General features: G+C 41.2%; 1 protein-coding gene across 1 annotated transcript in view; it reads left to right on the forward strand.

The window, feature by feature from the left end:
• Positions 1-27,862, forward strand: part of LOC146865519 (low-density lipoprotein receptor class A domain-containing protein 1-like) — a 457,847-nt gene that overhangs the window by 207,001 nt on the left and 222,984 nt on the right. Inside the window, exon 3 of the mRNA XM_085632335.1 lies at positions 15,780-15,852. Within this exon, the coding sequence (XP_085488461.1) occupies positions 15,780-15,852 (73 nt within the window). The remainder of the gene's footprint in view (positions 1-15,779; positions 15,853-27,862) is intronic.

Consider the following 27,862-nt stretch of genomic DNA (forward strand, 5'->3'; position numbering starts at 1 on the left):
CCCTGCAAACCATCTCTGGATCTGTATGAATCTGGATACCCAAATAGCACACTGGGTCATTTGACCAAGTCAGGGGGAAGTCTAGTTCGAAGGGTGAAGTAGGCTTGGTCAATGGGAATATTATGGATTTGGTCCAATTAATTTTTAATCTGGAGAATTCCCCAAAGTGGACCACCTCCCTAAGCACTGGAGATAAATTAGTCTCAGGGTTTCTGATATATTGGAGAGTGTCATCTGTGTATGATGATATTATTAAATTAAAGTTAGGGAAACAAATTCCCTTTGGTCCATGATATTCCCTGAGTGCGCAGGCCAGGGGTTCTGCTACGATTGCATATAGAAGTGGGGATAGCGGACAGCCCTGTCTAGTGCCTCTGGATATTTTAATGTGAGCAGTGACCACATCCCCAATCCTTATTCTTGCATAGGGAGAGGTATACAGGACGGTTACCAGTTCAATAAATACTTCGCCAATACCCATTCTTCTCAGTACCGCGTACATGAATGACCAAGGAATCAAAAGCTTTTTCCGTGTCCAATAAGACTGCGGCAGCCTTGACTTCGGGACTAGTATGTTGTATTGCTCCAAAGAAGGTGCGCAAATTACATGTTAAATTACGCCCCAGGACAAATCATTCAGACCAGCTTTGGTACCAATGGAGCGAGACGGTTGGCAAGAACCTTGGCATATATTTTGGTATCCACGTTCAACAGTGACAGTGGCAGGAACGAGGAACATTTGTTAGGTGGCTTACCAGGTTTCAATATAGTTGCTATCAAGGACTCTCTCATCGAAAGGGGCATCTCACCAGATTCGCTGATTTCTTCAAAAAATGTCACCAAGTGCGGGACTAGGAGATCTCTACATTCCTTAAAAAAGGCAACTGTAAGGTCGTCCTGAACAGGGGCGCTACCCGAGCACATGACTTTTAAGGCCTCATGCATCTCCCAGGGCTCCAGAGGTCTCATTAGATATTCTTTAGCCAGCCAAGGCAGCTTAATGTGCTCAAGGTAGTCTAATATGTTGCTCTCGTCTGCAGAAGTCCGAGAGCGATAGAGATTCGAATAATACTGGCCAAATCGATTTGCGATGCTCTCAGGATCAGTCAGTGACTCAACCAAGTCTGTGCGAATTTCATTAACTGCAGAGGCCTCTCTTCTATTACGCAGCAGCACAGCTAAGGTCGCCCCCGGGCGTCTCCCCTCCGCATGCACTCTAGCTGCTGCATATTTACCCACATATTTGACCTCGCAGTCAGCTGCTTCATGATATTCCTCTAAAGTCTTTTTTAGTTCTTCTGTGCTATTGGTTCCCTCCCCGCGTAATATGGTCAGTTCTAGTTCAGATAGACGCTTTTCTAGTTTATCCAAGCGGTCTCTTATGGAGCCTAGTACCCCCGAGTGCTTGGACATTGCAACGCCCCTAATGTAAACTTTGATGGTTTCCCAGACTGTGGAAAATTGTGATACCAAGCCAATATTGTTATCTCCTCCAGTCTTTACTTGTATAAATATTCACAATGCTCTGTGCATTCGTGTCTATCTGTAAATATGTCAGTACTCTGTATGAGGCCTTGTAACAAGGTGGGGGCGGCAGGGACAGAAGACGAAGATATCACGGACTGGTGGACTGCGACCCCACTCTCTCCTCCTCTTATTTCTCCACAATAGGACGAGTGGGATTCTCCGACCTCACCGTTGCTGGAATCGACAGAGGAATTCCAGGGAGGCTCCTTTAACTGGGGAATCCCTTATGGTGGGACTCCGCCACTTGACGACGTCTTCAAAAGTGGCCCAATAAGGAGAGGATGCAGGATGAATCCGGGGTGTGTCATCATCGGAGAGGAGAAGGAGGCAAAGAACGAAGATGACGAGATGCCCGGAGGGAAAAGACTGCTGGAGAAGAGAGGGAGCCCGTGGAGAGAACCCTTAGAAGCCCTGCAAGTGCCGGGAGGCCAACGGTACCGCGCTTCGCCCAGCCCCGCTCCAAGAGGAGCGTAACTATTGCAGGTACGGAAGCGGTTCGCGGGGTGAAAAGGGAGGAGGGAGAGTCCCGCGAAGTAAAGCCATCTCCTTCCTTACTATTCCTGCTTGCACCCTTCCTTGAGCACTCTCACCTATTTTCTTAGATGTGCGTCACGGTTTGTGGTGTCCCCTCACACCCGTGCCCTAGAACTCCTTAAATACAACCCCTTACATGCAGTATTGTTTTCTTTTATCTCTGGCGAGTCATCTGTACCACCGATACACCGCCTACCATCCCGGGAGGAGGAAGAGTCCATTGAAGACCAGTAGAAGACGGATGATCAGCCGCAAGACGGACTCGGCTCCCTATGCCCCTGAAAATGTTTCTTTAGGAGCAGACGTGTACTTGGGAAAATAAAGCCCTCCTTAACACGACCAGGCGTCCGATCTCTTATTGTTACCCTGCAACAGGCCTCCAAATGAAGGTCTCATGTATAGTCTGTGCTAAACTGTTGCGCAGAATATTTGTGAATACTAAAATGGATACTTTGAAGCTTATGAAAGAAAGGATAGGCACAGATGACTAAAGGTTTAGCAGTTTCTGTAATACAATTCAGAAGTTAGTATTTTTGTTTTAGTGTTATTAATGTTTCTCTTTTTCTATAAATGGCATAATCTGAATAAATGCTGCACAAAACACATTATACAAATATCTCCCTGTTTTGTGTAATTCATGTATTTAGCATATTTATTTATGGGTTATCTTATTGTTATTTATCCATATTTATTTTATATCCTGTGGAAAAAATCAAATTGCAACTATATTTAAGAGATAGACTCTGGAAAAATGTTCACATTGGGGGGTGCGGCTAACAATGTTATATCACTGAGCTCATAGGGATTGTGAAAAATTCAAGCGTCACACAACCTGTAGAAAATAAGTGATGCCTATTCAGCAGGAGAGTGGTAAGGATCTGGGCCCTCATTACGATGTGGGCACACCACCACTGACAGGCCGTCGGTGGCTGTCCTCCCGACATCCAGGGCAGTGGTCCGACCACTGGATTACAATGCTCGTTGGGTGGTGGTCGGAATGTAATCCCTACAATGGAGGCAGTGCCTGCGCAGACACCGACGTAGGGATTACGATGTCCCTTTCCCTCAGCCTTTACATGGCGATCCCACTGCAATGTAAAGGCAGACAGGAAGGAACTTTGGGGGACCCAAGCAGGGCCTTCGTCCCAGGTGGGCCACTGGAATGTGACCGTGGCATGCAGCCAGGGGAAGTTTTAAAAAAAGGTTCAACACAAAAGCAAATGAACACAGTAATTCAGCAGTGGGAACTGACAAGAGCCCCCTTTGAAGATAAATTAAGTACAATAGATTTCACAAGCACAGTGCAAGCGCCGTGCAAGCGAAACCTAAAACTAAGGAGCAATAAAAGAATTTTTCCTTGTTGTATCACTCCAAAACATTCCCTGGGGAAGTGTAGGATTCTGACGTATTCCCAGGTTTACAAAACTTTGTAAATCTAGGAATGTGTCAGGTTCCATGGATGTTGCGTGGGAACACCCACAGCAACACCCATGGAACGCCCCTTTCTCACACAGTAATGCGTGAATTGGGCCCATATTTACAATGCCATAAAAAGTCTTGCAGGGTGACTTTACATGGTCTTTTAGATATAGGTGGGCACACAATGCCGCCAGTGCATCTCAAATAGTGACGCAGCAGAGGCACAATGGGCTTGTAAATGAGGCCCACAGTATCGAATGCATGAGCGTTACACCAGTCTAATTTCAATCTTGCAATCATCACTAGGGTAGATAGCTGTCTGGAAATCTATGCCGAAGTTCTGTAGAACATAACCGTAATTGCACAATCCAAATAACGATTATTAGAAAACACTGCATAAAGCTAGGGTGACTAGGTCAATGTCATGAGGCCAGGCAGGGAACAGTTTAAACAGGCTGGTCAATTGTGGTTTTCTAACAAGAAATTAAGCATACCTATTAAAATGGCAGGTGCAAAGAACTAACTTGTGAGGAGACTGGGGGACTAGAAATTAACAAAAAGGAAGAGAACAGAGTCAGGTAGGGGGTTGCACAGTGACAGGGTTTAGGGATGAAAGACCTCACACAGCAAGGAAAGCAGTGCCATCTCTTATCTGTTTAACTATTACTTGTCTACCTAGTATTGTTTCCAAATGGACTCAACAATTTATCGATACACTGGTGATAATTTAATTTTATTATGGACTTAACTAGTAGAGTGCAAGGATTTCCTGGTCAGGGCTACATCCAAGCTTACATCCACCCATCTTTGGGGGTGGTTAATGCCCCATTATATTAGCACATGGCGAGGCAGATGGTTGGTGACATCTGATTCTGGAGTCTGGGTGCACTTCTTTATACCTCTACCTTCCAAGAGGTTGAACCCTACCAACCCTCTGCAGTAAAACCAGTGCTGTCCCTATTTTCTGACATCATTATTTCCCACTTCTCACATCAAGTGTGCATCGAGTTCTATGTGAGTTGCATCAATGAACACTGTAGCACCATAAGATGCAAAAAAACTAATACCAAACTCACACGCCACTTTCTCGAGAAAAATCACAAAGATACTGACCTCCGATGGACCATCCTGGAAGTCATGAACAAAAGCAGATTTGACCTTTCTAAAGCCCTACACGTAAGAGAACAACGTTGGGTGTTCCGTCTGAGATCCCACGAGAGGGGCCTTAACGACGACATCCCGTGGCTCCAACTGAGCAGATAATCCCTCTCTTTCAGCTTCCCTACCATTACGGCCTGAACCTGGCCACTTCCCCCATACCAGTATCTACTGTTTCACACCATTGCCAACATCTTCAATGGCTACTCCAACCAACCATACCACCGCCTCCTTGTTGGCATTCATTGTGCCTTCATGGCACTACAAGATTGCCCCTTTCACCATAAATTTAAACCATGAGATAGGACACTCTACCACCATGGGCGTTTCGTTGGCACCTTCATCTTTTGCCAGCCTTATCCTGCCGATCTTCGGTTCAGGCGATCACAGCTTTTTACCTTTACATGAATTGCTGCGTATCTTTTTCTCCGCGTCTCCCAGGTTAATCCCCGACGCTTTTCCCATTTCCGTCCTAAACACACAAGCATTTCTGTTGTTTCATGGTTGCCCCTGCACACCTCGCTTTAGTTCATGGTGAATTCACTAGTTCATGTGGCAAGTAGTTGTTTCAACTAGGGTAAGATCTTTGAGAGCAATTTTCTCTCAATCTGTTTGTGTTCACACATAGAGTGGCACAAGTCACGTAATTAGGCACTCACCTTAAGGAACTTACGCATGCGATGTTTCCTTTTTGTTTTTAAATGTTTGTGTGTTTTGACCCTTTTCTACAGCTTCTACACAATTGTTTGTTCATACATATGTTTGTTCACTCCTCCCTTTAGGCTTGACGTTTGGAAGCCAAGCAGAAAGCGGAGTTTGGCTCTCGCCACACCCGCGCACTGGTATCTTCTTGCCACCTGTTGGTAAGAACGGAGCCCCATTTTGAAAACTTATGTCCTGATGAATGCCCTGGACCCATTCGGGCCAACTAGGCAGAAACATGTCGACCTTCCACAAGACGGCTAGGGGACACTAAATACCCCACCCACCGTCCTTTGTTTTTAGCATCATATAGTTATTGGTCACATTAAAAAATTTTCTAGTAACTATAATGGTTTTTAACTTCACGTTCCACTCCACGGGCCCCCACTCTTTAGTTTAGAAGTGCATCCCTGTCTCCAGGTGTATGCCCGCCCTCCATCAAACAAAGGTTTTGGAGGGCGAGGACTGGCCGATGATGAAGCATGACACCAGGTGGTGTGTGAGTCCAGTCCGTCACTTTTTGTGAGATGTCCCAACTCACAACAGTTCTAGAACTGTAGTAGGGTCACACTACTCTAGGAGCAGCTTTCTGTGGTTAATAACAAAACAAAGAGACCTTAGCTGAGAGACTGTGAAAATGCATAACTTGAGCACTTGATTTCAGCCCCTCCTCCACCCTACCTGGATTTCCATGAATAGGGAAAAGGTCATTAAGAGGCACTATGCTTATCTTGCTATTTGGTTAGCCCTGGCTTCAGACCAGTGCCTTAAAGGAGACTAAATACTGGCCATATTTAGCCAGTAGTTCCACTTCTGGACTGTGAGTATGAAGTATGTGCTCTATCCCAGATAGACATTTGCTAGAGGCAGAACTTCTTATTGCTCTAAACCAAAAAGGTCAGAACGAGGTCTAGACTGTGATTGGATATCCTCCATATTGCTCTGCCCCAACAAGGCCAGGACAAGGACTAGACTCTGAATGAAAACCCTGCTGCTGTGATTTGGAAGAAAAGAAACCTGTTATGTGTGGAAAGGAGAAGATCCCATATCAGAAAGATCCAGAAGTAAGGCTTAGTATGCTGAAGACTTGAAGAACTAAAGTATTGAGGAGCCAAGAACACATTTCAGAACAAGTCTAAGTACATTAGAAGTCTAAATACATGCAGAAAAATTACAAGTCTGGTGGTTGGACCACCACCAGCCTGCTGCAACACCGCCGGCACCGCTAGGATCCTGAATCCCGTATTGCTTGGTGGTGTTCAGAGTGGGGAGGAATGGAGGCGGAGCTGAGCCCGGCACCACCATTCACATTCCGACTTGCCCTTCCACTAGCCTTTTCATGGCGGTGAAACCGCCATGAAAAAGATGGTTGTACGGCGAGGGAGGGGCACCAAACAGGGCCCTAAACAAGGACTCCGGGGGTTGTTGCCCATTTTGTTATGTGACTAGGGGCGCATGTTGTGCCCCCTATGCCTACACTGTCATGCATGCACTGTGACATGCATATCATGGTGCATACCAGCAGTGCGCGCACCACAGTGCAGGAGCTTCTGGGCTGCTGTATTGGCTTCATGCTTACTTATTGAGCCGAAGCATGCCGTCAGTCAAGACTGCGGGCAGCACACTCCTGGCCCGATGATCTAGTCGTAATGCGGTGGTCTTAAGACCACTGGCATTGCGGTCTTGTGGTGGATGTGGCTTCAGCTATCCAGCAGTTGGACGGCCCAAGTCATAATAAAGCGCTAAGTGTGTTAAGTGTGCATCTTCCCCAACTTCTACAATCCATGACATTGAGGGAGTATGTATCTGGCTCTTTCTAGCCCTGAAGGGACATATCTGGCTCTGTAGATCTTTCTCATTATTATAAACCTTTGGTAGTGCCTTGTTGGCTGGGTTACATTGTTCTGATTCTTGAACAACTTAACCAATAGTCCTGGCCCTTATTGCTTCAGAGGTATCACTGTTTGAATCTGTGGTTGAACTCTCGCCCTCAATCCTACTTCTGATTGATGATTTGGTGGTTTTGATCACTACTCCTTTATCCCTGGGTACCACAGATAACCAAAATTCTTGACTGTGATTGCCTATATTTTAGGACAGAGCTTTTTCGTGCATAGGTACGCACAAGATACTATTTGTTTGGTGCTAACCCAACAATAACAAAATGAAAAGGCAGAGGTAACATTTACCTGTGGTGAGGAAGACATTGACTGCAATTTGTGAGACAGCCATCTCCATGCAGGAGATGCTTGGTGTTAGACCTTGCAGTTTCTGACTGACTGGGATGTTTAAAGACAGACAGAATCCACCATCTTAGACTGATGTGTATGAGACACTTGTCCGATAACCCGTGCCCACCCTTGGGTAGCTTGGTACAGAGCAGTCAGGCTTATCCTCAAGGTCAAAGTGTAAAGTATTGGCACAACATCACCCTCACAACACACTGAGTACACTACAAACAGACTTCCCACCATATGTATAAAACACTGGTCTTTGTATTGCACACACATTGAAATCAAAATGACATACGCATTGGATATATGCTTTAAAGTTATATGCAATTGTCAAATTCTCCCATTAGCCCAGAACAGCATGAACATATATGTACTAATCATAGGGATTCCCTTCCCTCATTATCCCCTCAGCCTCCGAAGCAACATAAATCCATGTGTATACTTCCCTGAGGTGTTCAAGATCCAAGCAATTGCTCCCACATCAAAAGCGACAGAAACATGTATGCCACAGCCAGGATGGTCAGGAGAATAAACAAATACGAATCACGTCTCGATCGTCGGGAGGGGCCAAAACACCTCCTAAAGGTGTCCCCCCGTTTCCAGCTACATCGTAAAGGCCACAAAATCGAGCTGGATCCTCAACTACGGTTCTGACCTTGAGGGACAACCTTATTAGCACTCTGATCAAGGGAGATTGACTTCAGAGGCGCCCCGCCTGACCTGCCAATGGCGGCTGTCTCTCCCGCTGGTGGTTATTTCTGACATCACACACTCCCTTTGAAGACTGGCGGTCCTTGGCTCTATCCTCATGCTGAACCACTGGTTAGCTTACACCCTCTGGGTTATAGAGATTTTTTCCGTTGAAACTCGAACTTCAAAAACTCATCCCCTTTTGCCTGACCTCAAGATGGCCACCTCAGTGGGACCCTCCTCAATGTTCTATCTCGCCTGGACTATATTAATTGGTCATCATCCTGATCCCGTTTCAGCCATCACCCAAGCCTGTTCCTGCCCTCCCACCAGGACATTTACTCTGGGAACCCTCCTTCGACTGTTGAGACCTAGCTATTTTGACTGATGCCCGGTGGAGCTACCCCAATAACTATAGAGCTCCTCCTTCCAGCCTGGCGATTTGGTGCTTTGTCAACGTGGCGCTAGCCAAGTGGGAAGAGGCAATGCCATTAGACCCTTTTTCAGGGAGTTCCTTTCTTTACCAGCTTGACTCCCTCAAATGGCCCCCATAACTGTGCCCTTGTCCAAAGCACTCCTACTCCCATTGTTGGGGATGGATCCAGCATCTTTGCCCTGGAGTCTCAGAGACCCCTCTGAGAGAGTCCACAGCGACAAGGGTGTCACACATAGTGGAGGACTGGGACTGATCCCCTTACCACTGGGAGCCGTCTCCTAAACTGCTGGACGTCGGACACTGTGTTCCTGCTGGGTTTGCTACCCCCTACCCCACCTATTCCCTCCTTCATTCCTCAGTGTGTGCCTGTGACCAACGCACTCCTCTCCCCTTGTTAGGGAGGGATCCAGCATTTTATGCCCAGGAGTCTCAGCGACCCGGCTGAGAGAGTCCACCGTGAAAATGGGGCTCACACATAATTGAGGACTGAGAATGATCCCTTTCCCACCCAGCCGGACGTCAGACACAATTACTTCCCTGTCTCCACGCTGTGTCCCCTACCCCCTCCAACTCCGCTTCCCTCCTTCATGCTTTGGCTACCTACCCTTTTTCCTTGCTCTCTCCCCTGAATTCCTCTCCTCCTGCCTGCTTTGTCTATCCTGATGCCTATGCTCCGCTTAATTCTCCCTCCCCTCTCCCATTTACATTACCTCCTTACCCCTCTACACTTCATTAACCTAAAAATGTAACTTGTAACTGTTGTACCTTCTGTAATAATGCATAATTTGTAACCTATGTAACTCTCCTAATGGAAAGCTCTCTGATACATCCCGGTCTAGCCAGCGCTATATAAAACTCAAGTAAAAAAAATCTCCCCCGCTCTCAAGGAGCTAAAATGGCTCCCAATCGAAATGCGCACAAGCTTCAGAACTGCTTGTCTCACACTCAAAGCTCTGCCCCAGGTGTAAACCGGCCTACCTGGCCTCCAAACTCAACAAGGCTGGACAGACAAGGAATCTCAGGAGTACTTGCACTCTACTTCTCATCCCTCCGAAAACTCGAAAACAAAAAACCTTATCATGCTCCTTCTTAAGGAATGCACCCAAAATCTGGAAAGCCATCCCAGTCTATATCAGGGCCAACCCCTCCTTTAAAAAATGTAAAAGCCAGCCCAAAGACTTCTACCTCAACCAATCTTTTCCGAAGAGATAGCTGCCGCCCAACGCAGAATCTTGCCCATTGGAGAATATAGTCACGTCGATATGAAGACTTTTACACCACCTACCTCTTGACTCGCGTCTTTGTTCCCCCTCACGGAACAAGATTCGGCATGAAGCAACTTGTTTACCATTGTTCTACCTCTATATTTGTATGCTACCTTTGTCCCCCTTCCCTGAATCAGGACTTGTTCATAAATCATGAATCAATGTATTTATTATAGTGTTTATACTGTTTCACTTTGGACTCGATTGCCACATGACAAAAGGTTGTAAAGCGCTCCAATACCTCCGGGTCTGGCCAGTGCTATATAAAACCCTTAAAATAAAATAAAAATATGCATGCTGTTCAGAGGTATACCACTTTCTGCAAACCCATTGGCATAAAACACAAAATTCCCAATATTGCATACCCCATACAGTTGCAATAGTCAAGAAATCACAGGTTTTGACTATGTCTCGTCACCTAGCCACTCAAACTGCACCAGCCAATGATACAAATTGCACCTGCTGGTGACACTTTGATTAAATTGTCAGGACCATCTAAAGCGGAAGGAAACAGTTGCTTGGATTTGTCCTCCATATTAGGCCTTCAGGCACCCAGCTGCACATTTACGAGTACGGGATCACTATCCCCCCGTAGGCCAAAGACTGTGATACTGGAAGCTGGTGCGCTTCCAAATTGGAGAAATGTTTCCCCTCAGGTGGAAGGGTGAGCTGCAGTTGCTCCAGGCAGCCAGCTGTGGGTGCACACAAGGCACAACGAGACCCCACCCAAACAAGTTAATTTTGGGATTTGGATGCTACAAAGCCACATGACAAATTGAATTTAAAAGCACATGGGTATCTCTCATTACTAACTTTGCTCACCTGCGATCTAGGCTGAGATAAGACAGACGAAATGCGTCAGGATTGTGAGCATGCTGCCATCTGTGATTATCATGTAAACGCTTGGTTATGTGCAGGAATTGGGCTTCGGCGATCTTTCTGCTGCTCTTCTGTTCCACAGGAAGCTCTGTCCCCGCAGCTGACGCCACCCTTTATAGTTGGGTACCCCGTCAATGGAGACTGTGTGCTGGACACACACACACACACACACACACATATATATATATATATATAAATATATATATATATATATATATATATAAAACGACCCGCGGCGAGGAGGCGAGCCTCTAAAATACCAACACAATGCTGTATTTCCTTGTCAAGGTAACAGCAAGCCGCGGACACAGAGTTGCTTTCAGGCGATTATTTATTTCAGCAAAGACAAACCAACTCGACGCGTTTCGGGAAACACTCCCTTGTTCACTCGTGTTCGCGGCTTGACAAGGATATACGGCATTGTGTTGATATACATATATTTGTGTGTGTGTTTGTGTGTTTGTTTTATAGAATTTTTATAAATTATGTTACTATGTATATGTATTTATAAACAGAAACATATATCTATTTGTAAATACGTATGTATTTATATATGGTATTAAATATTAGTGGAATTTATTTAATTTACATGATAATAAATGTATATATTCAAATATTTAACATTTACTACTTTAAACTTTACATTAAAAAAATTAGATTTTTGTACCTGTTTGGGTGATATCAGAGTCAACAATATTTTTTTCACATATTTTTGCACTTACCATTATAAGTATAGGAATAAGATATTATGGTAAACAATATTTTTGACACAATATTTTTGTCAATGATATTGTGTCATTGATCTTAGATAATGCATATAAGAGATGTTGTCAGTTTGTAGTCACATAGCTCGTCTCATGAGATGGAGCTTCCCTCAGATTTTCAGCAGTCTCTCAAGAGTGACAGCTTTTTTATACTAAACAGAACATGAGACTACTGTTGCTCTCTGCTCTTACATCAACTTAAAATACATACATTTTTTAATTTCCGTTGATTTTTCATGAATGGTAACATTCAACAGGAAGTAAGACACATTCAAGATTCACACTAGTAAATAATGCGTAATGGTAAACATTCAATATGGCAGTGCTACAGTACCTTTATCATGCCAGAGCCGAAAGAATTGTTCTGAGACTGGTCTTACTCCAAAAGTCCTCTTGCCATTGTTAATGCTCCACAAATTGAGTCAGTGTACAAAATCAGCAAAATCTTTGGCAAACCCAATATCTCAACAAGCCAAGAGCTCTTTGCCAATGATTCTTTAATTTCAGTGACTTATCTCTGGGTTGTCAATAAAATGAGTACCTTTGAGTATAGAAATAATAGCACTGTTAATAATTTACTCAACGTAATTCACTTCAAATATTTTACACAAATACTGCATATTTATCTGATTTGCCAAGAGGTTATATAAACCATTCTGTAGAAAGGAGTTTCATGAAGTTACTGAAATTAATTCAAACATTTTGGTCACTGTTGTATAAAAAAAGAGCTCGAAATAAACTAGTAATGAAGCATTGAGTTGAATATGTTATAAAAACAGTAGTGTAACCTGCAGATTACAAGTTCAATTGCTAAAAAAATAACTGATGTCTAGCATTGAGCTGTATGTAGTCTCAACATCACAAAGTCCAATACCTGTTTGGTACACTTACTGTAGAGATGTATATGTTATTTGAATGTTACAGGTTCGGATTCTGGTAAAGTAGCAGATTAGAACAATATGCCCCCTGTAACTATCTGTTTGCAGGTCACATATTTCGGTACCATTAAAATAGTTAAGTAGGCTTTTAGAACCTACTCCTATTATCCTAGTAGGTCAGCTGAAATAGGTCAACATAGTACAATACCTAGTGCAACATTTAATATATCCTGTCAGTCACATGTTTCAATCCTTTTAATATTGATAGAGTAAGAGAGAGTTAATGTGCCTATTGCATACTTGAACCTATAGACCAAAAGTGGAAATCTTATTATGGTGGTCCTTCTCCGCCCGCCAGATAAGGATGGCGGGCGGTGTACTGGCGGACAGAAAGCCCATCAGCCACGGGTCCGACACAGGTAATCGTTATGATTGCCTGTCGGACCCGGCCAGCATACCTAGAATGGTGGCGGTGCCTAGAAGGCACCGTCTGCCACATTAGGATGCTGCTTCAAGCCAATGGAGGTTCAACCGAGGTTCATGGCGGGGATGTACATTGGGGGCCCGTTGCGGGCCCCCATTGTGCAGGGGTATGGGAATTGTGCACTTGGGGAGCACCTATGGTGCCCCCTACAGTTCCCTGCACCAGGTGGCAGGCACTGCATGGTGCCTGCCACGTAGTGCAGGGAAATGCACAACATGCATTTTTGCCATCGCTGCAGAAGCCACAGCCAGCAGCACCCGCCGCAATGGTAAACATGCACGATGCAACCGCTACAGTGCGGTCGCATTATAATTGCATGTGCCGGATTGCCACCATATGGAGTGGGAGGTCCCGATTCCCGGGATGATGGCGCCAACATGATCACCCCCTTAGTGAGCTATCTCAGTGACATTGACTTTTGCTATATAAAAACTGGCAATGCTTAAACATCAGAGGTTTGAATTCCTCCAGTGCCAACTTGTTTTTCATCGTTTGGGCAACAAAATCATAACAATTACAGCTATTACATAAACTCAGGGGTTGGCCTCAGTATAACATGCTATCTGTCTCCTACCCATCCGCCTGCAAAAAGCAGTGTGTTTTAACATGCACAGTGTCTTTTTATGGCTAAAATTGTAAAATATACTCAAATTTGCCAAATATTGTTCTGACCATCTTGGGAAGCGTGACAGGATTTATGGAGGCCTCTGAGCACATGTATCCCTTACCCATATAAAAACGTAAAAGTACTGTTGGGGACATTTGGTCTGCTCTCTCCCAAAACACAGAGTTATTGAAGAATCCCCTGGTATATTTACTACTTCCACCCTCACCCTCAATTAAAACAAAGATATTTTGGAAATATTTGTCTGTGAACTTTCAACTACCTTATCATATAGAGAACACATTTGTAAGTTCTGAAATGTTTCTCTGTAGTTGTCCATTATTGAGCAATTGGTATCTTAATGTGTGTCATCACTCCCTTTATTTTTGCCTTCCTTGTTGGAGCCACATGCCAAGAAAGTCAAAGGGAACTCTTCAAGGGGACATGCTTCTCGATTATCACTACTACTACTCATGGGCATTATGATGACTTTGGTGGTCTTCCAGTGGCACTGCTACCGCGCCGTCCACTGGAGGACCGCCAAAGCCATGATGTGCCTGCCTGCCAATTACAAGTTTTATACAAGTCGGGCCGGCGGTGCTGTGCCGGTTTCATGGCAGTGGGCTGTTAGGCTCGTAGGAGAGCCTAATATGCAGCTCACCTCTATGACACCACCTGCAGCACGTTCCTGCACAGTGTGGCATGCATGCCGCACCTTGCAGAAACTGGGGTGCAATTACAGGGGAGCTCAATATGTGCCGCCCGCATGTACCCCTAGGTCCAAATCCAGAAGGGGGCTTGTTGTCTTTTCATCACCCTTTTCATGGCGGGCTCACTACCATGAAAAGGCAATTCAGAATAAGCTTGGGGGTGCTGGCAGTGGCACTGACAGCATATTGTTGCTAGTTGCAGACCGCCGGCCCAGCGGGATCTTTGATCCTGATGGAGCCAGTGGTCTCGTGGTGATCCAACTGCCACACTCATAATAATGCGGGAAGGGCCACAGTGCAGCGGTGGTCACAGGCCATCAGAGCAGCGGTCGTAGCCTAATCCTTAGAATGGAGGCTTGCCTGCGGAGGCCCCGCTGTAGGATTAGGATGTCCGTTTCCCTCATCCTTTACATGGCAGTCCCACCACCATGTAAAGGCAGACAAAAGGGACTTTGGGGACCCCTAGCAAGTCCCCTGTCCCCTTTAGTCCTTCCTATGAGGTCTGGGAGGCACATGTAGTGCCCCCTCAAACATCCATGAACCGTGTGCGCGGCACAACATGGTGCCTGGCACAGGGTGCATGGCTGTTTGTAGACATGCATTTTACTAATGCAGCTTGAGCTGCAGCCCTTTTCTGAACCGCAGCACAAGTCACAACAGTAAACTGTATGGGGCAGATTTACAAGGTCTGGCGCATCTCTGCAAATCAGCAGGGATGCGCCAGAACACTTGAGACCCGCAGAACCACCCGTGCGCCACCACTGACGTGCCGCATTTACAATGCAGCGCACAGTGGCGCACGGAAGGGCAGATGCGTGTCGCATCCCCCGGCGGAAATGCGGCACATTGCTGGAGTCGCGTCACAAGCGCGACGCGGCTCCAGCAAGGCTCAGGGGTGCCCTATGGCTAACATGCTACGTCAATCCTTACGCCTGCTTCAAGCAGGCGCAGGGTTTTGACGCAGCATGGCCGTAAAAGTGACTCAATGAAATCTTGTAGATTTCCCTGCGTCACTTTTACGAGGCGTACATGCAAGGGAACGCTCACCCTGCGCTGGAACGCCCACATGAAACCTGACGCAGATTTCATGTGGCGCAGGGGTTTACAACGTGACGCATCTCCCTGGATGCGTCACGTTGTAAATACGGCGGAACATGGCGCATGATTTACGCCACCGCTGCGTCACAGAAGTGACGCAGCGGCGACGTAAATGTGTCACAAGGGGCTTGTAAATATGCCCCTATGTTTCTGACTGCCTTCACGGTGGTTGGTTCGTAATATGGTGGGTGGAGCTGCCAACTACATGTTGGGCGGTCTCCATCCAGCAGCAATGGCAGTCGGACCTTTGTACGACCACCATTGTAATTAGGACCTTACTGTGAAATTGTACTGAAGCACCTAAACTTGACCTTTAACATCTGAATCCGATTCATAAATTGGCAACATTTTCAGCTTACCAGTTCTGATTAATGTTCTACTGTTCTGTGTGTTACAGGATACAGATGTCTACTCCATTGCAAGCGCAGGATCAGACTCACAGAGATCTCTGTACTCTTACCACAGAAAAGGTGAGATGTTATAAATTTAATAATGACAACTTATTGAAAATGTGTCTTTTCTTATATATTCACTCCCTCATGCTCTGTAAATCCCAACCTATTTGTTTGGTTGTATTTATAAGTTATTCATCTTGAATAAAAATACTTAGGGCCTAATTACGAGTCTGACGGTCCAAGGACCGCCAGACTCGCGGGAGTGCGTCGGTGTTGTAAACCCCCATCTGGCAGGGGCAGTCATGGCCTCAGTAATATGCTGGTGATGCCTCTGCGGCACCACCATGCATATTACTAATTTCAGGACCGTCAGCAGTGTCATGAAGGTCTTTTCTCCATGAAAAGGCTGGAGGTCCTGAAACATAGGGGGCCCTAGAGGTCCCCCTGTTACCCTTGTGCATGGGGATACATGCAGGGGGGCACAACATTTGCCCTCCTGTGTGCATGCACCCCAGTTCCTGCACTGCATGGAATTTACAAGTCCATGCAAGGCAGGAACTGTTTTTGGAGTTTGCATTGCGGTGCCCATTTTCAGTGGCTCTGCCGTGAGACCGTCAAACACAGCCTGCCGGGCACAAGGAAGCTCGTAATCTGGCGGGGGTGCAACCACAGGTTTGGCGGTGCAGACTACCGGCGTGGCAGTTTGCTCCCACATCACAAACTTGTAATCAGGCCCTTAATAGACAGTTTGCTAGGTAAGCCTCCATGCATCACAATAAGGGAAATATTTCAAAACTGTGTGTGTGTGTGAGGGTGTTCAGTCTGATATTACAGAAGGTAGCAGGTACATTAGTAATTGTTCATTCAAGTCCATTCGGTTCCCAAATAAAATCCACTCTTTACACATGGAACATGGCTAAGGAGGAGGGAGGGTCCAAGTTTGAGAAGATGCTGTTGTAATCTTGAAAGTCATCACATTATGAAATTCATAAGTAAAGGGTAAAGGTGTTTCAAAAGAACTGAACTGTGAGGGAGAATTACCTCAAAGTTGCAGAGATGCTGTTTGGTTGGGCTTTGGCATGCAGCGGTGGTGGTGTTTTACCAAAATATCGAGCAAAAATAAATCGTTTGTCACAAAAATTGCAGGAGAATATCATTATGTCAAAAATATTGTGGGACTTAATAGTGAAGGTTAGAATATTTTTTTAGGGATTTAATATTTTTTTCATATATTGTATTTAACACTGTTTTATTTACTATACATGTATAAAATATTGTTTTTTAATGTGTTTTGGTAATTTAGTAGCAGGTTTTTGGGTTTGGGGTGGCAAGGTTTCACAAATGTAGATTATTGTTTTTAATTTATAATGATTCTTTATGTATTTTATTTTTGTAATGAAAATAATGTACATTAATTAAATGTAATTTTAATTATTTGTCCGTTTGTAATTAATTGTTAACTGGTTTATTAATGTATTTATTGACATTGTGTTTAATGTTATCTGCTTTACTTGCCAATTGCATTAATATCAATTGTTTTACATTTCTTTTAATGTTTTTATCAATTCTAACTGTTCTTGGTGTTTGTTTTTAGGGTAGTAGAAAGGTGTATCTTTAATATAAAATATTTTACATTATTTTTTAAAAATTCGCATTTTTAAAAATGTATTTATGTATCTCTTACATTTAATGAAAACATCGAATATTTTAAATATATTTCATAATTTTCAATCATATTTCATTGTTTTATTAAAGAAAGGTAGGAGTGATAACAGTAAATATGAACCCCCCAAAGCCCCCCTGCCCTACTTTTGCTTATGTTGGAGTAGAAATAGTAAACATGATGCCTCCAAAGTCCAACACGCTCTATACTTTTGCTTAGGTTGGAGTGGGTGTAGTAAATATTACCCCTTCAAAGTTGACTACTTTCCATTCTTTTGTTTTAATTGGAGACAAAATAGGAAATGTAACCCCTCCAAAGTACAATGCTTTTCCTACTGTTGCTTAGCTAGGATTGTTAATATTTTGTGTAATTTTCAATGATTTTTAATAGTTATTACATTATTGATAAAATTCAATTTCATTTTTTTTATTTTATATTTTCATTTGTTAATATTATGTTTTCATTTTATATTTTCTATATGATATTCTATATGTTTTGTATAATATTTTGTTTATGTTTATATTTAGCCATATTATTACTTTTAACTTTAATATCCATATTGATTTGAACATGATGCTATGAGTAGTAAATCTGATAAATTTAGCTGTTTTTTGGATGATAATCTGGTCCATGATATTTTTGTTTTTAAATGTTTCCAGTTTACATATTAAACTGGGAACAGTATTTTGCTTTCCAATATGTATTTTTGCAATATTTATGTAGCAGTGTTTGTTCCCGATATTTTGTCATTCAGCTTGGGTGGTAAAGATAATGAAGCAATGCAAGGTACGGTTTACAACACCTTTGGTCTTGTTTAATATTATTTACATAACAAAATATATAAGTGTAAACTGCACAGTATGAAAGTGCTAATATTACAAGCATCCATCATCAGGCAGCATATTGCTTATATAGGGCCAAACAACTGCTTTTTCATTTTCTGAACATCTTATTAAGCCAAAATTCACATTAAATATCAATAACTAATCTTCCTTTTTTCAGTGTAGAAGCTTTAAAAAACTCCTTCTGTTGATATCCAAACATACAATTATTCCTCATTTGTACTAACCATTTATCACTTTATTAATTTATGTAGCTTGTTTTGTATTAGTAATACCAATGTTTGTTTGCAATTAGATGATCAAAATCACATTCCTATTTCTCAAGCAACTTTATCATGTTATCTTCCCTTATAAGTTTAATAATTACCAGAAGTAACTGTTGCTTAGATTTTTTTTATTTACTCCAAAGAGCCCTTCTATGAAAGATTTATACATCCCATCCTAATGCCAGTAGTGGTGCATGGTCTAATAGTTTATTTTCTAGCTTGCACCCTACCATCTAGATGCTAATATAAGGGTTTTTAAATTCAACAGCTTATTCAGTTGGGGGCAGATTTATGTTTCCTGGCGCATCCCTGCAAATCAGCAAGGATGCGCCAGGAATGATGCGTCACGCAAGTTTACCCTTGCGCCACACATGATGCGCTGCATTTACAATGCGGTGCATCATGGCGCAGGAATAAACAGATGCGTGACGCATCCGATGGCGTAAGGTTGGCGCAGTGCTTCAGTTGCGTCGCAAGCGCGACGCAACTCCAGCACTGTTCCAACCTACCCTATCCCTAACATGGTGCGTCAAGCCTTACGCCTGCTTCAAGCAGGCGCAGGGTTTTGGCGCATCAGCGTTGGGAAAGTGACTCAGTCAAATCTTACAGATTTGACTGAGTCACTTTTCAGGGGCGTTCCTGCGACGGAACGCCCCCCCCCTCTGTCGACACGCCCACGTGAAACCTGACGCAGGTTTTACGTGGCGCAGGGCTTTACATCGTGACGCATCTCCATAGATGCGTCACGATGTAAATATGGCGCAACGTGGCGCAGGGTTTACACCGCCGCTGCGTCACAAAAGTGACGCAACGGCGGCGTAAAAGTGGCGCATCTCCAATATAGATCTGCCCCTTGGTATTTAAAAACACTGAATTATTAATCTCTCTTTCTCTCTCTCTCGGTCTCTCTCGATATATATATATGCTGTAAAAGAAAGCATTTCATGAAAAAGACAGGTTTAAAACTAATTTGCAGTTACAGACAGTCCCCATTGAAAGACATTTGGCAGCATGTGGGTGAAAGAGAACAATAAAGTTTTGACATGCTACTGCTCTAAATGGAAAGAAAATAAAGGACACACCTGTTTGTAATTGCACTCTGGGAGATAACCAAACTGCAGTGTTACGAAATTCTTGAAAAGTGGTTAGGTTATAAATTGCGCAAAATCAATACAAAGTACACAGCAGATGAGTAACAATGAAAAGATGCTCAAGGGAGCAATGGGAGACAACCACTACGAATCCCAAAATCTTCCATCACACAAGGTAATAGACGATAAACAAGTACAAAAACGATTTGTTCCCGAGCAATGCGAAAAGACACTGTTCAATAAAACAATGGCTGTTATCTTAAAGACAAGATCCAATCCATATATGTTGAAAATTTTTCTTCTTTAATATTGCAGTAGCTTTGTAGTAGCCAACACGTGTTTCGTCTTGGGGCAAACAACCCCTACGACTTCCTCAGGGCTACAAAATAATAATGACAATTACAAATCACATATAATATTAAAATATCAGCACATAACAAATATTATGTTCAGATAGTCGCACTAGTGGAGACTCAGAAAAATAAAAAACATAAATAATTGTAGAATATGAAAAGCACCTCCGTGACAGCCTTATTAAGGGCATTAAGTAGTGTATCAAAAAGAATTCAATTGCTAAAAACATTTATCAGACATATAAAAGGTAATCAATAAAGAAATAATCCTAAATTTGCAGAGAGAAGAAAGAAGGGTATAGTTCCAGAGATCAGTTGATAGCTTCAGGTCATAAATTCACCCCAGAAAGTGTACCATATAATATAGTGACTAAAGGAATAGGTATAAGAGTTCACCCGAGCAGATATAATAAACAAGTGATAGTTCAACTCACTCACAAGTGAGAGCGACGCAGTGTCCTCACAAAACCACAATTAGTGTGTGCTTAGGATATTATGTATATGTAACATATATAGCGCACTCACCATCAATATTTAAAGTTCATTAATATATATGACGGGAATAATGGAAAGGTCAATCAGTATTTAGAACACAGTGTCAAGAACCTAAAATGCAAAGAAAAAACAGACCAACATATTAGGTTTCTATATCAGAAAAAAAGGCAGAATTAGAGCGTCCAGGTGTTTTTCTTCCATTGACCTTGAGATATACATATATAAAACATATTTAATTTTCAGAAAAACACACATTCACTGGATGATGTCATCAGTGATGTCATCAGTGATGTCATTTGAGATGTCATCAGTGATGTCATGAGTGATGTCAGTGACCATGTCATGAGTGATGTAATATGTGACGTCATCAGTAGTGCATTGCGGGCGCGCGAGTTATAGTTAGCTGAACTAACTATAACGGGGAAATTTCATTGTTTTTTTACGAGTGAAATGTCCAGCTAACTATAACGTGTGTGAAACCTATGGTTTTTTCACTGAATTTGCAAGGTTTTTTAAATGCTAATTCCTAACTATAACATGTGTGAAACCTATGGTTTTTTCAGTGAATTTGCAAGGTTTTTTAAATGCTAATCCCTAACTATAACATGTGTGAAACCTATGGTTTTTTCAGTGAATTTGCAAGGTTTTTTAAATGCTAATTTCTAATTATAACGTGTGTGAAACCCATGGTTTTTTCAGCGAATTTGTATGGTTTTTTAAATGCTAATTCTTACCTATAACATATGTGATTCCCATATTTTTTTTTATTGATTTTGTATGATTTTTTTATTATAAATTCTTATCTTAAATGTGTTTTTTTTTTAAAAAACAAGTTTTTTTTAAACTTTTTACTCTCTTAAAACACTATGTTTTAAAAAAAAAAAAATATGCAATATATCAAGTTTTCTCTTTTTTTTTTACCAAACAGGTAAGATATATTAGTATAACATAGAAAATATATATTTTTTTTTTTATTTTTTTTTTATTGCGCGTACGGTAAGCGTACGGTTTACGCAATGTTCATAATTTATCTACTCTGGTTGCGTATAGTTACGCAATTTGCGTAGCCGCACGTACTGTGCGTGGGGCGCGTAGGCGTGTACGCTACACGCGTACGTTACGCGGAAGTGTTGTAGAGTGACTCTTTTGTGCATGCGCGCGAGCGCGTGTCTTTTTTACGCGCATGCGCACTTTTACCGTAAGCGCACCGTAAGCGTAACGTAAGCGTAACGTACGCGCACGGTGGGTCATGTGATCATGAAACACAACTTTTGATTGGTTGAAACTACTTTCAGTTCTAGAACTCTCCTACACCACACCCATTCCCCTCATTTCTGCTTGTGATCCCTTAGGAGAAGGAGCTGACTTGTCTTTGTGATACGATGGCAGAACAGCACTCTTCTGCTGAGAGTGAGGCTAGCAGCACCACCATCAGGCAGAGAAAGAGGAAACAGAAGAGCTCTTTCATATGGGAGTATTTCAGTTTTCCAGAGGGTGAGAAAAAAGTCAATGCTGCCTTGGTGACTTGCAAGCTGTGCCAGCGTGTACTTTCGTGAGGTAATCCCAACAAGAAGTATACCTTTGGGAATCACACTATGTTGAGACACCTTGAGGATGTGCATCCTAGGACACATGCACGACATACTAGGGGCAACCCTTCAGTAAGTCGAGCAAGCACATCCACAGCAGCTCAGCCGAGTCCTTCTTCGGAAGCTCAGCAGAGCCCTTCATCTGTGGGGGCACATTCACCTTTTTCTGAACCTCTGGAAATGAACCCTCGGTTTGGTAGGGTAACTATGCGGTGTTCATTTTGCCATGATCTAATTGTTCATAGGGAGACCAGTGTTTCCCTCATTAACAACAGAATAGATCAGCACAAATGTCCAACCAGCTAATGTTCCCATACTTCCTTTCCTCTGTCCCTGCATGAACACAACGGCTCTTTTAAGAGCCAACCTTACCTCTCAACTTTTTTTTATTTTTTCTTTAAAACGTTTTTTTTTTTTTTTTACCGTACGCGTACGGTAAGCGTATTTTTTTTTTTTTTTTTTTTTAAAACACTAAAAATCAATTACCACAGCTCAAGATCCTTGAGGAATTAATAACTAAATACTAAAAATCTTTTTGAGATAAAGTGGAAGAAAGAGACCTTCTAATTTCTCAGTTACCTGTCCCACCCAACAATTTAATTTTTAATTAAAATGTAATTGAAATTACTTGAAAAAATGGTTGGTTTTTTTTGAAAATTTTCTTTCACAATCTGAAAAAAAAGAAAAAAGTATTAATATTTAATAAATCAATATATTACACAGTACACGTATTTACATATTTTTCCCCAAAAATGTTTTGCCTTTTTTTTGCTGTTTTCAGAATATATTGCATTTCACTTTAAATTGTGAAAGCAATTGCATTCATCATTTAACAGTGGGCAAAAAAAAAATAACAATCTCAAAGATTGTATAAAAAAAGCCCAGAATCTCTTTTAACTTAAACATAACATTATAGAAATGCATAATATTCTAAAAAAAATATCAACTAATATCAATACTTATTTCTTTAAAATACCGTCTGACATTTTTGTTTCAGAAGTATAATCACAAAAATATATCTCAAATAACTCCACAATACATCTGGTTCCATTTCCTTTAGGCCAAATAGTAATTTTAAAATTCTTTTTTGATTAAATTTCCAATGGTAATCCAATAAAATTCAAAAGTTTAAATTGTACAGATCTCACCGATTCTCTCTAACATTTTGGTTTCCGAAAGATTAAATAATAATTAAATAAGTTCACAATACAATTGTTTACTTTTCCTCATGGCCAAATAGTAATTTTAAAAATCTTTTTTGAATAAATTTCCAATGGCAATCCAATAACATTCCAAAATTTAAATTGTGCAGATGTTACCGATTTTGTCTAAATTTTTGGTTTTCCAAAGTTTCATTAAAAATTTAAAAAGTCCCCATTACAATTGGTTACCTTTCCATTAGGCCAAATGATAATTTGAAAAATCATTTTTTTTGAAAATTCCAATGGTAATCCAATAAAATGGTAAAATTGTTTTGTACACATCTTGCCAAGTCTCTCTAAAATTTAGGTTTCAGGAAGATTAGATAGGAATTTGCTAAATCAAAAGGCAAACGTTGCTTGAAAATCAATTGGGAATCATTACACAGTGTCCAGCCTTTTTCACATTTAAGATAAACTGTGTAATGTCCAGAAGTAACAGTAGGTCCTTCATGGAAAATTATTGCAACTGTTACAAAAGTTTTTCCTGAAATTGATAATTGCTGTCCTGTAAACTTCTTTATTAAAGTATCTAATTTTGAACCATCAGCTTTACATCGTTGCATCATTAAAATTACATATTGTCCGTATTCCTTTAAAATTAACGTTGAAAACATTTCAGATTTACACTCACTGCATTCCATGCTATGATTAGCATCTTTAACTAATTTAGCAAAAGTGACTGTTTTACTTTCTGGCAATGTTAAATAAATAAACCTTTCAGAATCAACATTAGAGCCACATATATTGTAACAGTTTTCACAACTATGTTCCCATTTATAAGAGAGACCAAATAAATTTTCAATAGGAACCCCTTCTTCTTCCAGTACCTGAAGAAAAAACATCAAGAATTCCTGTGCGTCTTGCAGTACATTTTGAGAAAACTGTGTTCGTCCTGAACATACATCTAAAAGTTTTCTAATTTCAGTAGCACTTTCTATTTGAGTTTTATCATTACTCAGCTTTTGAAAAAGGAGACTCAACTCAGAACAGAATCTTTTTCCCTGATTTACTATTATCTGCTCTTGCACACTTTCCAGATAAAATGCAACATTCAGCACTACATTAGCGTAGCAGTTGACACCAGAGCTATTTTCAAAATGACATCCTACACCCTGTTCTTCATTTTCCTTTTTCTTTTTGCTTGCAATTACATCACTCCTCTTTTTTTTCCTCCTCTCTACATCTTCATTACAGATATTCTCATTTCTCCTTTTACGAGAAACTACACGTTTCTCCAACACAGGATACTGACCTAAATGAGGAGCATAGGTTCTTCTTAATCTATTATACTCCTTTACACAATTTGTATCAGCACTAACTTTTGAGTCATCAAAGTCTATCATGAATAAACCAGATAATGTTTTCACTCGTGACAAAGCTACATAAGCCATACCTTCTTTGAACACAGTTGAACCAATGTTCACAAAAGCACAATCTACAGTCAATCCTTGAGACTTGTGAATAGTTACAGCATATGCTAGAGAAAACGGAAACTGCTTCCTACGTACATATAAGTCTTTCACAAGCATGAAACGAACTGAACAACGACAAATGTCTTTAACTTCTTCTATCTGATCAAATTTTATTTTTAAACATTCAATTCCATCTTTTTTCTGATAATTAATAAAACCCACAACTCTTCCCATAGCTCCATTAACTAAACCTTTTTCAACATCCAAATTTCTCCTTAAAAATACTCTACAGTTCATGCAAACATATAGATTTTTTTCTAATCCAGCTGTTTTGGAAATGTTCTTCTCTAGTGAATCCAATTTATTTTTCAGTGTGCCTGTTAATGTGATAGTAATTCTTCCATCCTCAATTTTGTCCACTGCTTCCAATTTCCTGATATCTTCCTTTTCCAATTTTAAAAGCTCCTCATTGAATATTGAGCATTCACGTAGAGTTGGCATTAAGCAGATGACACTTTTCTTTTCTGCAATGTTCTTGTATATCTTCTCTGCAACTATTTCTTCCTTTGGAAATAAATTATGTAGCAGCCGACTCTGTAATGCTTATTTGCCAACTTCTGTGAGTAGTCCAATTCTGATATCTTTCAGAATACTTCCATATTCTTCATCGTTTGCTTGCCTCATATTAGTAGTTAGTTCCTTGTACTCAAAGAAGGACCAAATGTTTGCATTACCGATGCTTCCCAATGACTTCTTTGTGTCTTCATGTGTCACAGTATTAAACACTGGTTGTCCTTTAACTGGAGTAAGTTGTAGAAGATCCCCAAAAACTATGACATGTTTTCCACCAAATAACACGTCATAGTCTGTCCTTAGAATTTGCTGCATTCTTAAATGCACAAAGGCAAGCATTAAGTTAGATACCATGCTCACCTCATCAATAATGAGAACTTGCATCTTCTTCAATACTCTTGAAACTTCCAAGCATGCTTCTCCAGTTAGCTTGTTGTATTGTATTTTGTTCTCATGCTCCACTGGTAACATTAGCAAGCGATGTAAGGTAATTCCTTTTATGTTATAGGCTGCTAACCCAGTTGGAGCAGTAACCACACAAGACAAAGTAGAATCCGTTTTTTGCTGTAGGTAGCTTCTGATGACTTTTATTAGGAAACTTTTTCCAGTTCCAGCTTGTCCGCTTACATACATCCTGATTGGATGAAATGATGTGCATGAGCACTCTTTTTTTTCATGTAGAAATCCGTGATCAATTTTGTTTCTGATCTCTTCATAAATTTGTTGCTGCTCTTCATTCAGTTGTCTTTCCAAATTTTGTAAGTCTATAAATTCTTCTTGAGCTTGATTCATAGCCGTTTCAACTTCATTCATGGCTATTGATGCTTCATTTTCAACGATTGGTTGTCCTAGGGGATCTTGACTGAGTGTTCCTGAACTTTGGCTGTCTTGAGAACTGTCTCTAGCTACTTCTGCTGCAATTGTAGTTTCCTGTTCAATTTCTTCATTTAACATTTGCAGATAAGTTGTGAATATACTGCATTGTATGCTGTCTTTGCAAGCATTAAATGAATCTTCATAGCTTTGAAATTCTCCCAGTAGTTCATCCTCTGTACGCCATGGTTTAAACAGCTGTAAAAGAGCCAAGTAGTAAAATTCCTTTTTGTCAGTAGTGTCGCAACTCAGCTTCCTGTGATTTATCAAACTTCCTTTTGTTTGCTTCACCAAACATCCTTCCTCACCAATGACTTTATATTTTCCATTGTTGATGTCTTCTGCGGCTTTCCGTGAATAAATGTAGTTCTGCAGCACTTCATAGAGACACATGTTCTCCAGAGGATGACTTCTTTTTGGATAATATGTGTCCAACATGTTTGATTTCAAAATATCTGTACTTTCTGGGTCATTCTCGGCCAAATATTCAATTTCTCCAACAGATTTCAGTACCCGATTTCTCATTGCTGCAAGGCCTAAACTTGCCCAAATTATTTTTCTTGATTTCGAGTAGAGACTTGCAGAAGATAACCTATCTGAACATTCGTAGGATCCAATTTCTCGATGCGATAACATCTTTAAACTGAAACTGTACAGCTTCTTACTGACAGTCTTCTCGTGAGAAATCTCTTCCCACATTTCTTTCAATTCAGTTTTTTCAGATTTAGTAATGTAAGACGTTACATATCGAGCAACAGCAATGGAATTGTCAGCTACATACTGTATATCCATGTTAGCATTCCACATGGATAAAATGACTGGGTTGTAGTTATTTATATTTTTTGATTCTTCTTTTCTTTTTAGGTTGTAGGTATTCTTAGGTGATTTTCTTGTAATAGTATGTCTCACAGATGACATAAAACTGTTTACTCTTCCATTTGAAAGAACAGGTCTAGGAAATCCAAATCGACATTTAGTGTAGTATTTTTCTTTGCTCTTGTATTTCCGTCGACAGTATTTTCCACACCGATGACTTTGGAAACGTAAAACTTGCTCCTTTAACTTTTTCTCTTCTGTGCTTTTTGGTATAGCACATGTTGCATATTCTTCAATGTAAGATAACACTGCTTCATCAGTATCTGTTCCAAACTTTGGGGCATCCTTGATCCACAACAGCATATGAATATGAGGAGCACCTCTTGCCTGGTACTCTTTTCTCCAAAAGAAATCCACTACTTCTCCAAGAGGTGGATTTTTTTAATTGCAGATGAAGGACATCATAGCCTCAAATCTATGATTGAAATATCTGCAAACATTAACCGGATCCAATGAGCACAGTTCTCCTGCTGTCTTGTATTCGATGTTTTTAATGTTTGAATTTGCCTCTCGTAGAAAATCCAGTAAATCATCCCAAGCGTACTCGGCACAGCTTAGGGTAAGGAACCATGTTGGTGTTCCTAAATTCCGTAACATGCATTTTAATTCACCATGGCGTCGGTACCAATATTCATTTGTTCCACGCTGACAAGCCATCAGATTGATCAGTTGTGTTTCCAAATCATCATCTCGGTGCTGCACTTTCTCCATAAAATCCTTAGCAGACACATTTTGTAAATGTACTCCACTTTTTAAAATGTGATTTACTGCATATGATAATGCAGACAAGTCGCTTTCAAATAAAAGATGGAACAAATAAGGAATACTTTGTCGAAATCTGGGATCTTCT

Source organism: Triturus cristatus, chromosome 2_1 (assembly GCF_964204655.1).
Source record: "Triturus cristatus chromosome 2_1, aTriCri1.1, whole genome shotgun sequence".
In the NCBI taxonomy this organism is placed as follows: Eukaryota; Metazoa; Chordata; class Amphibia; order Caudata; family Salamandridae; genus Triturus; species Triturus cristatus.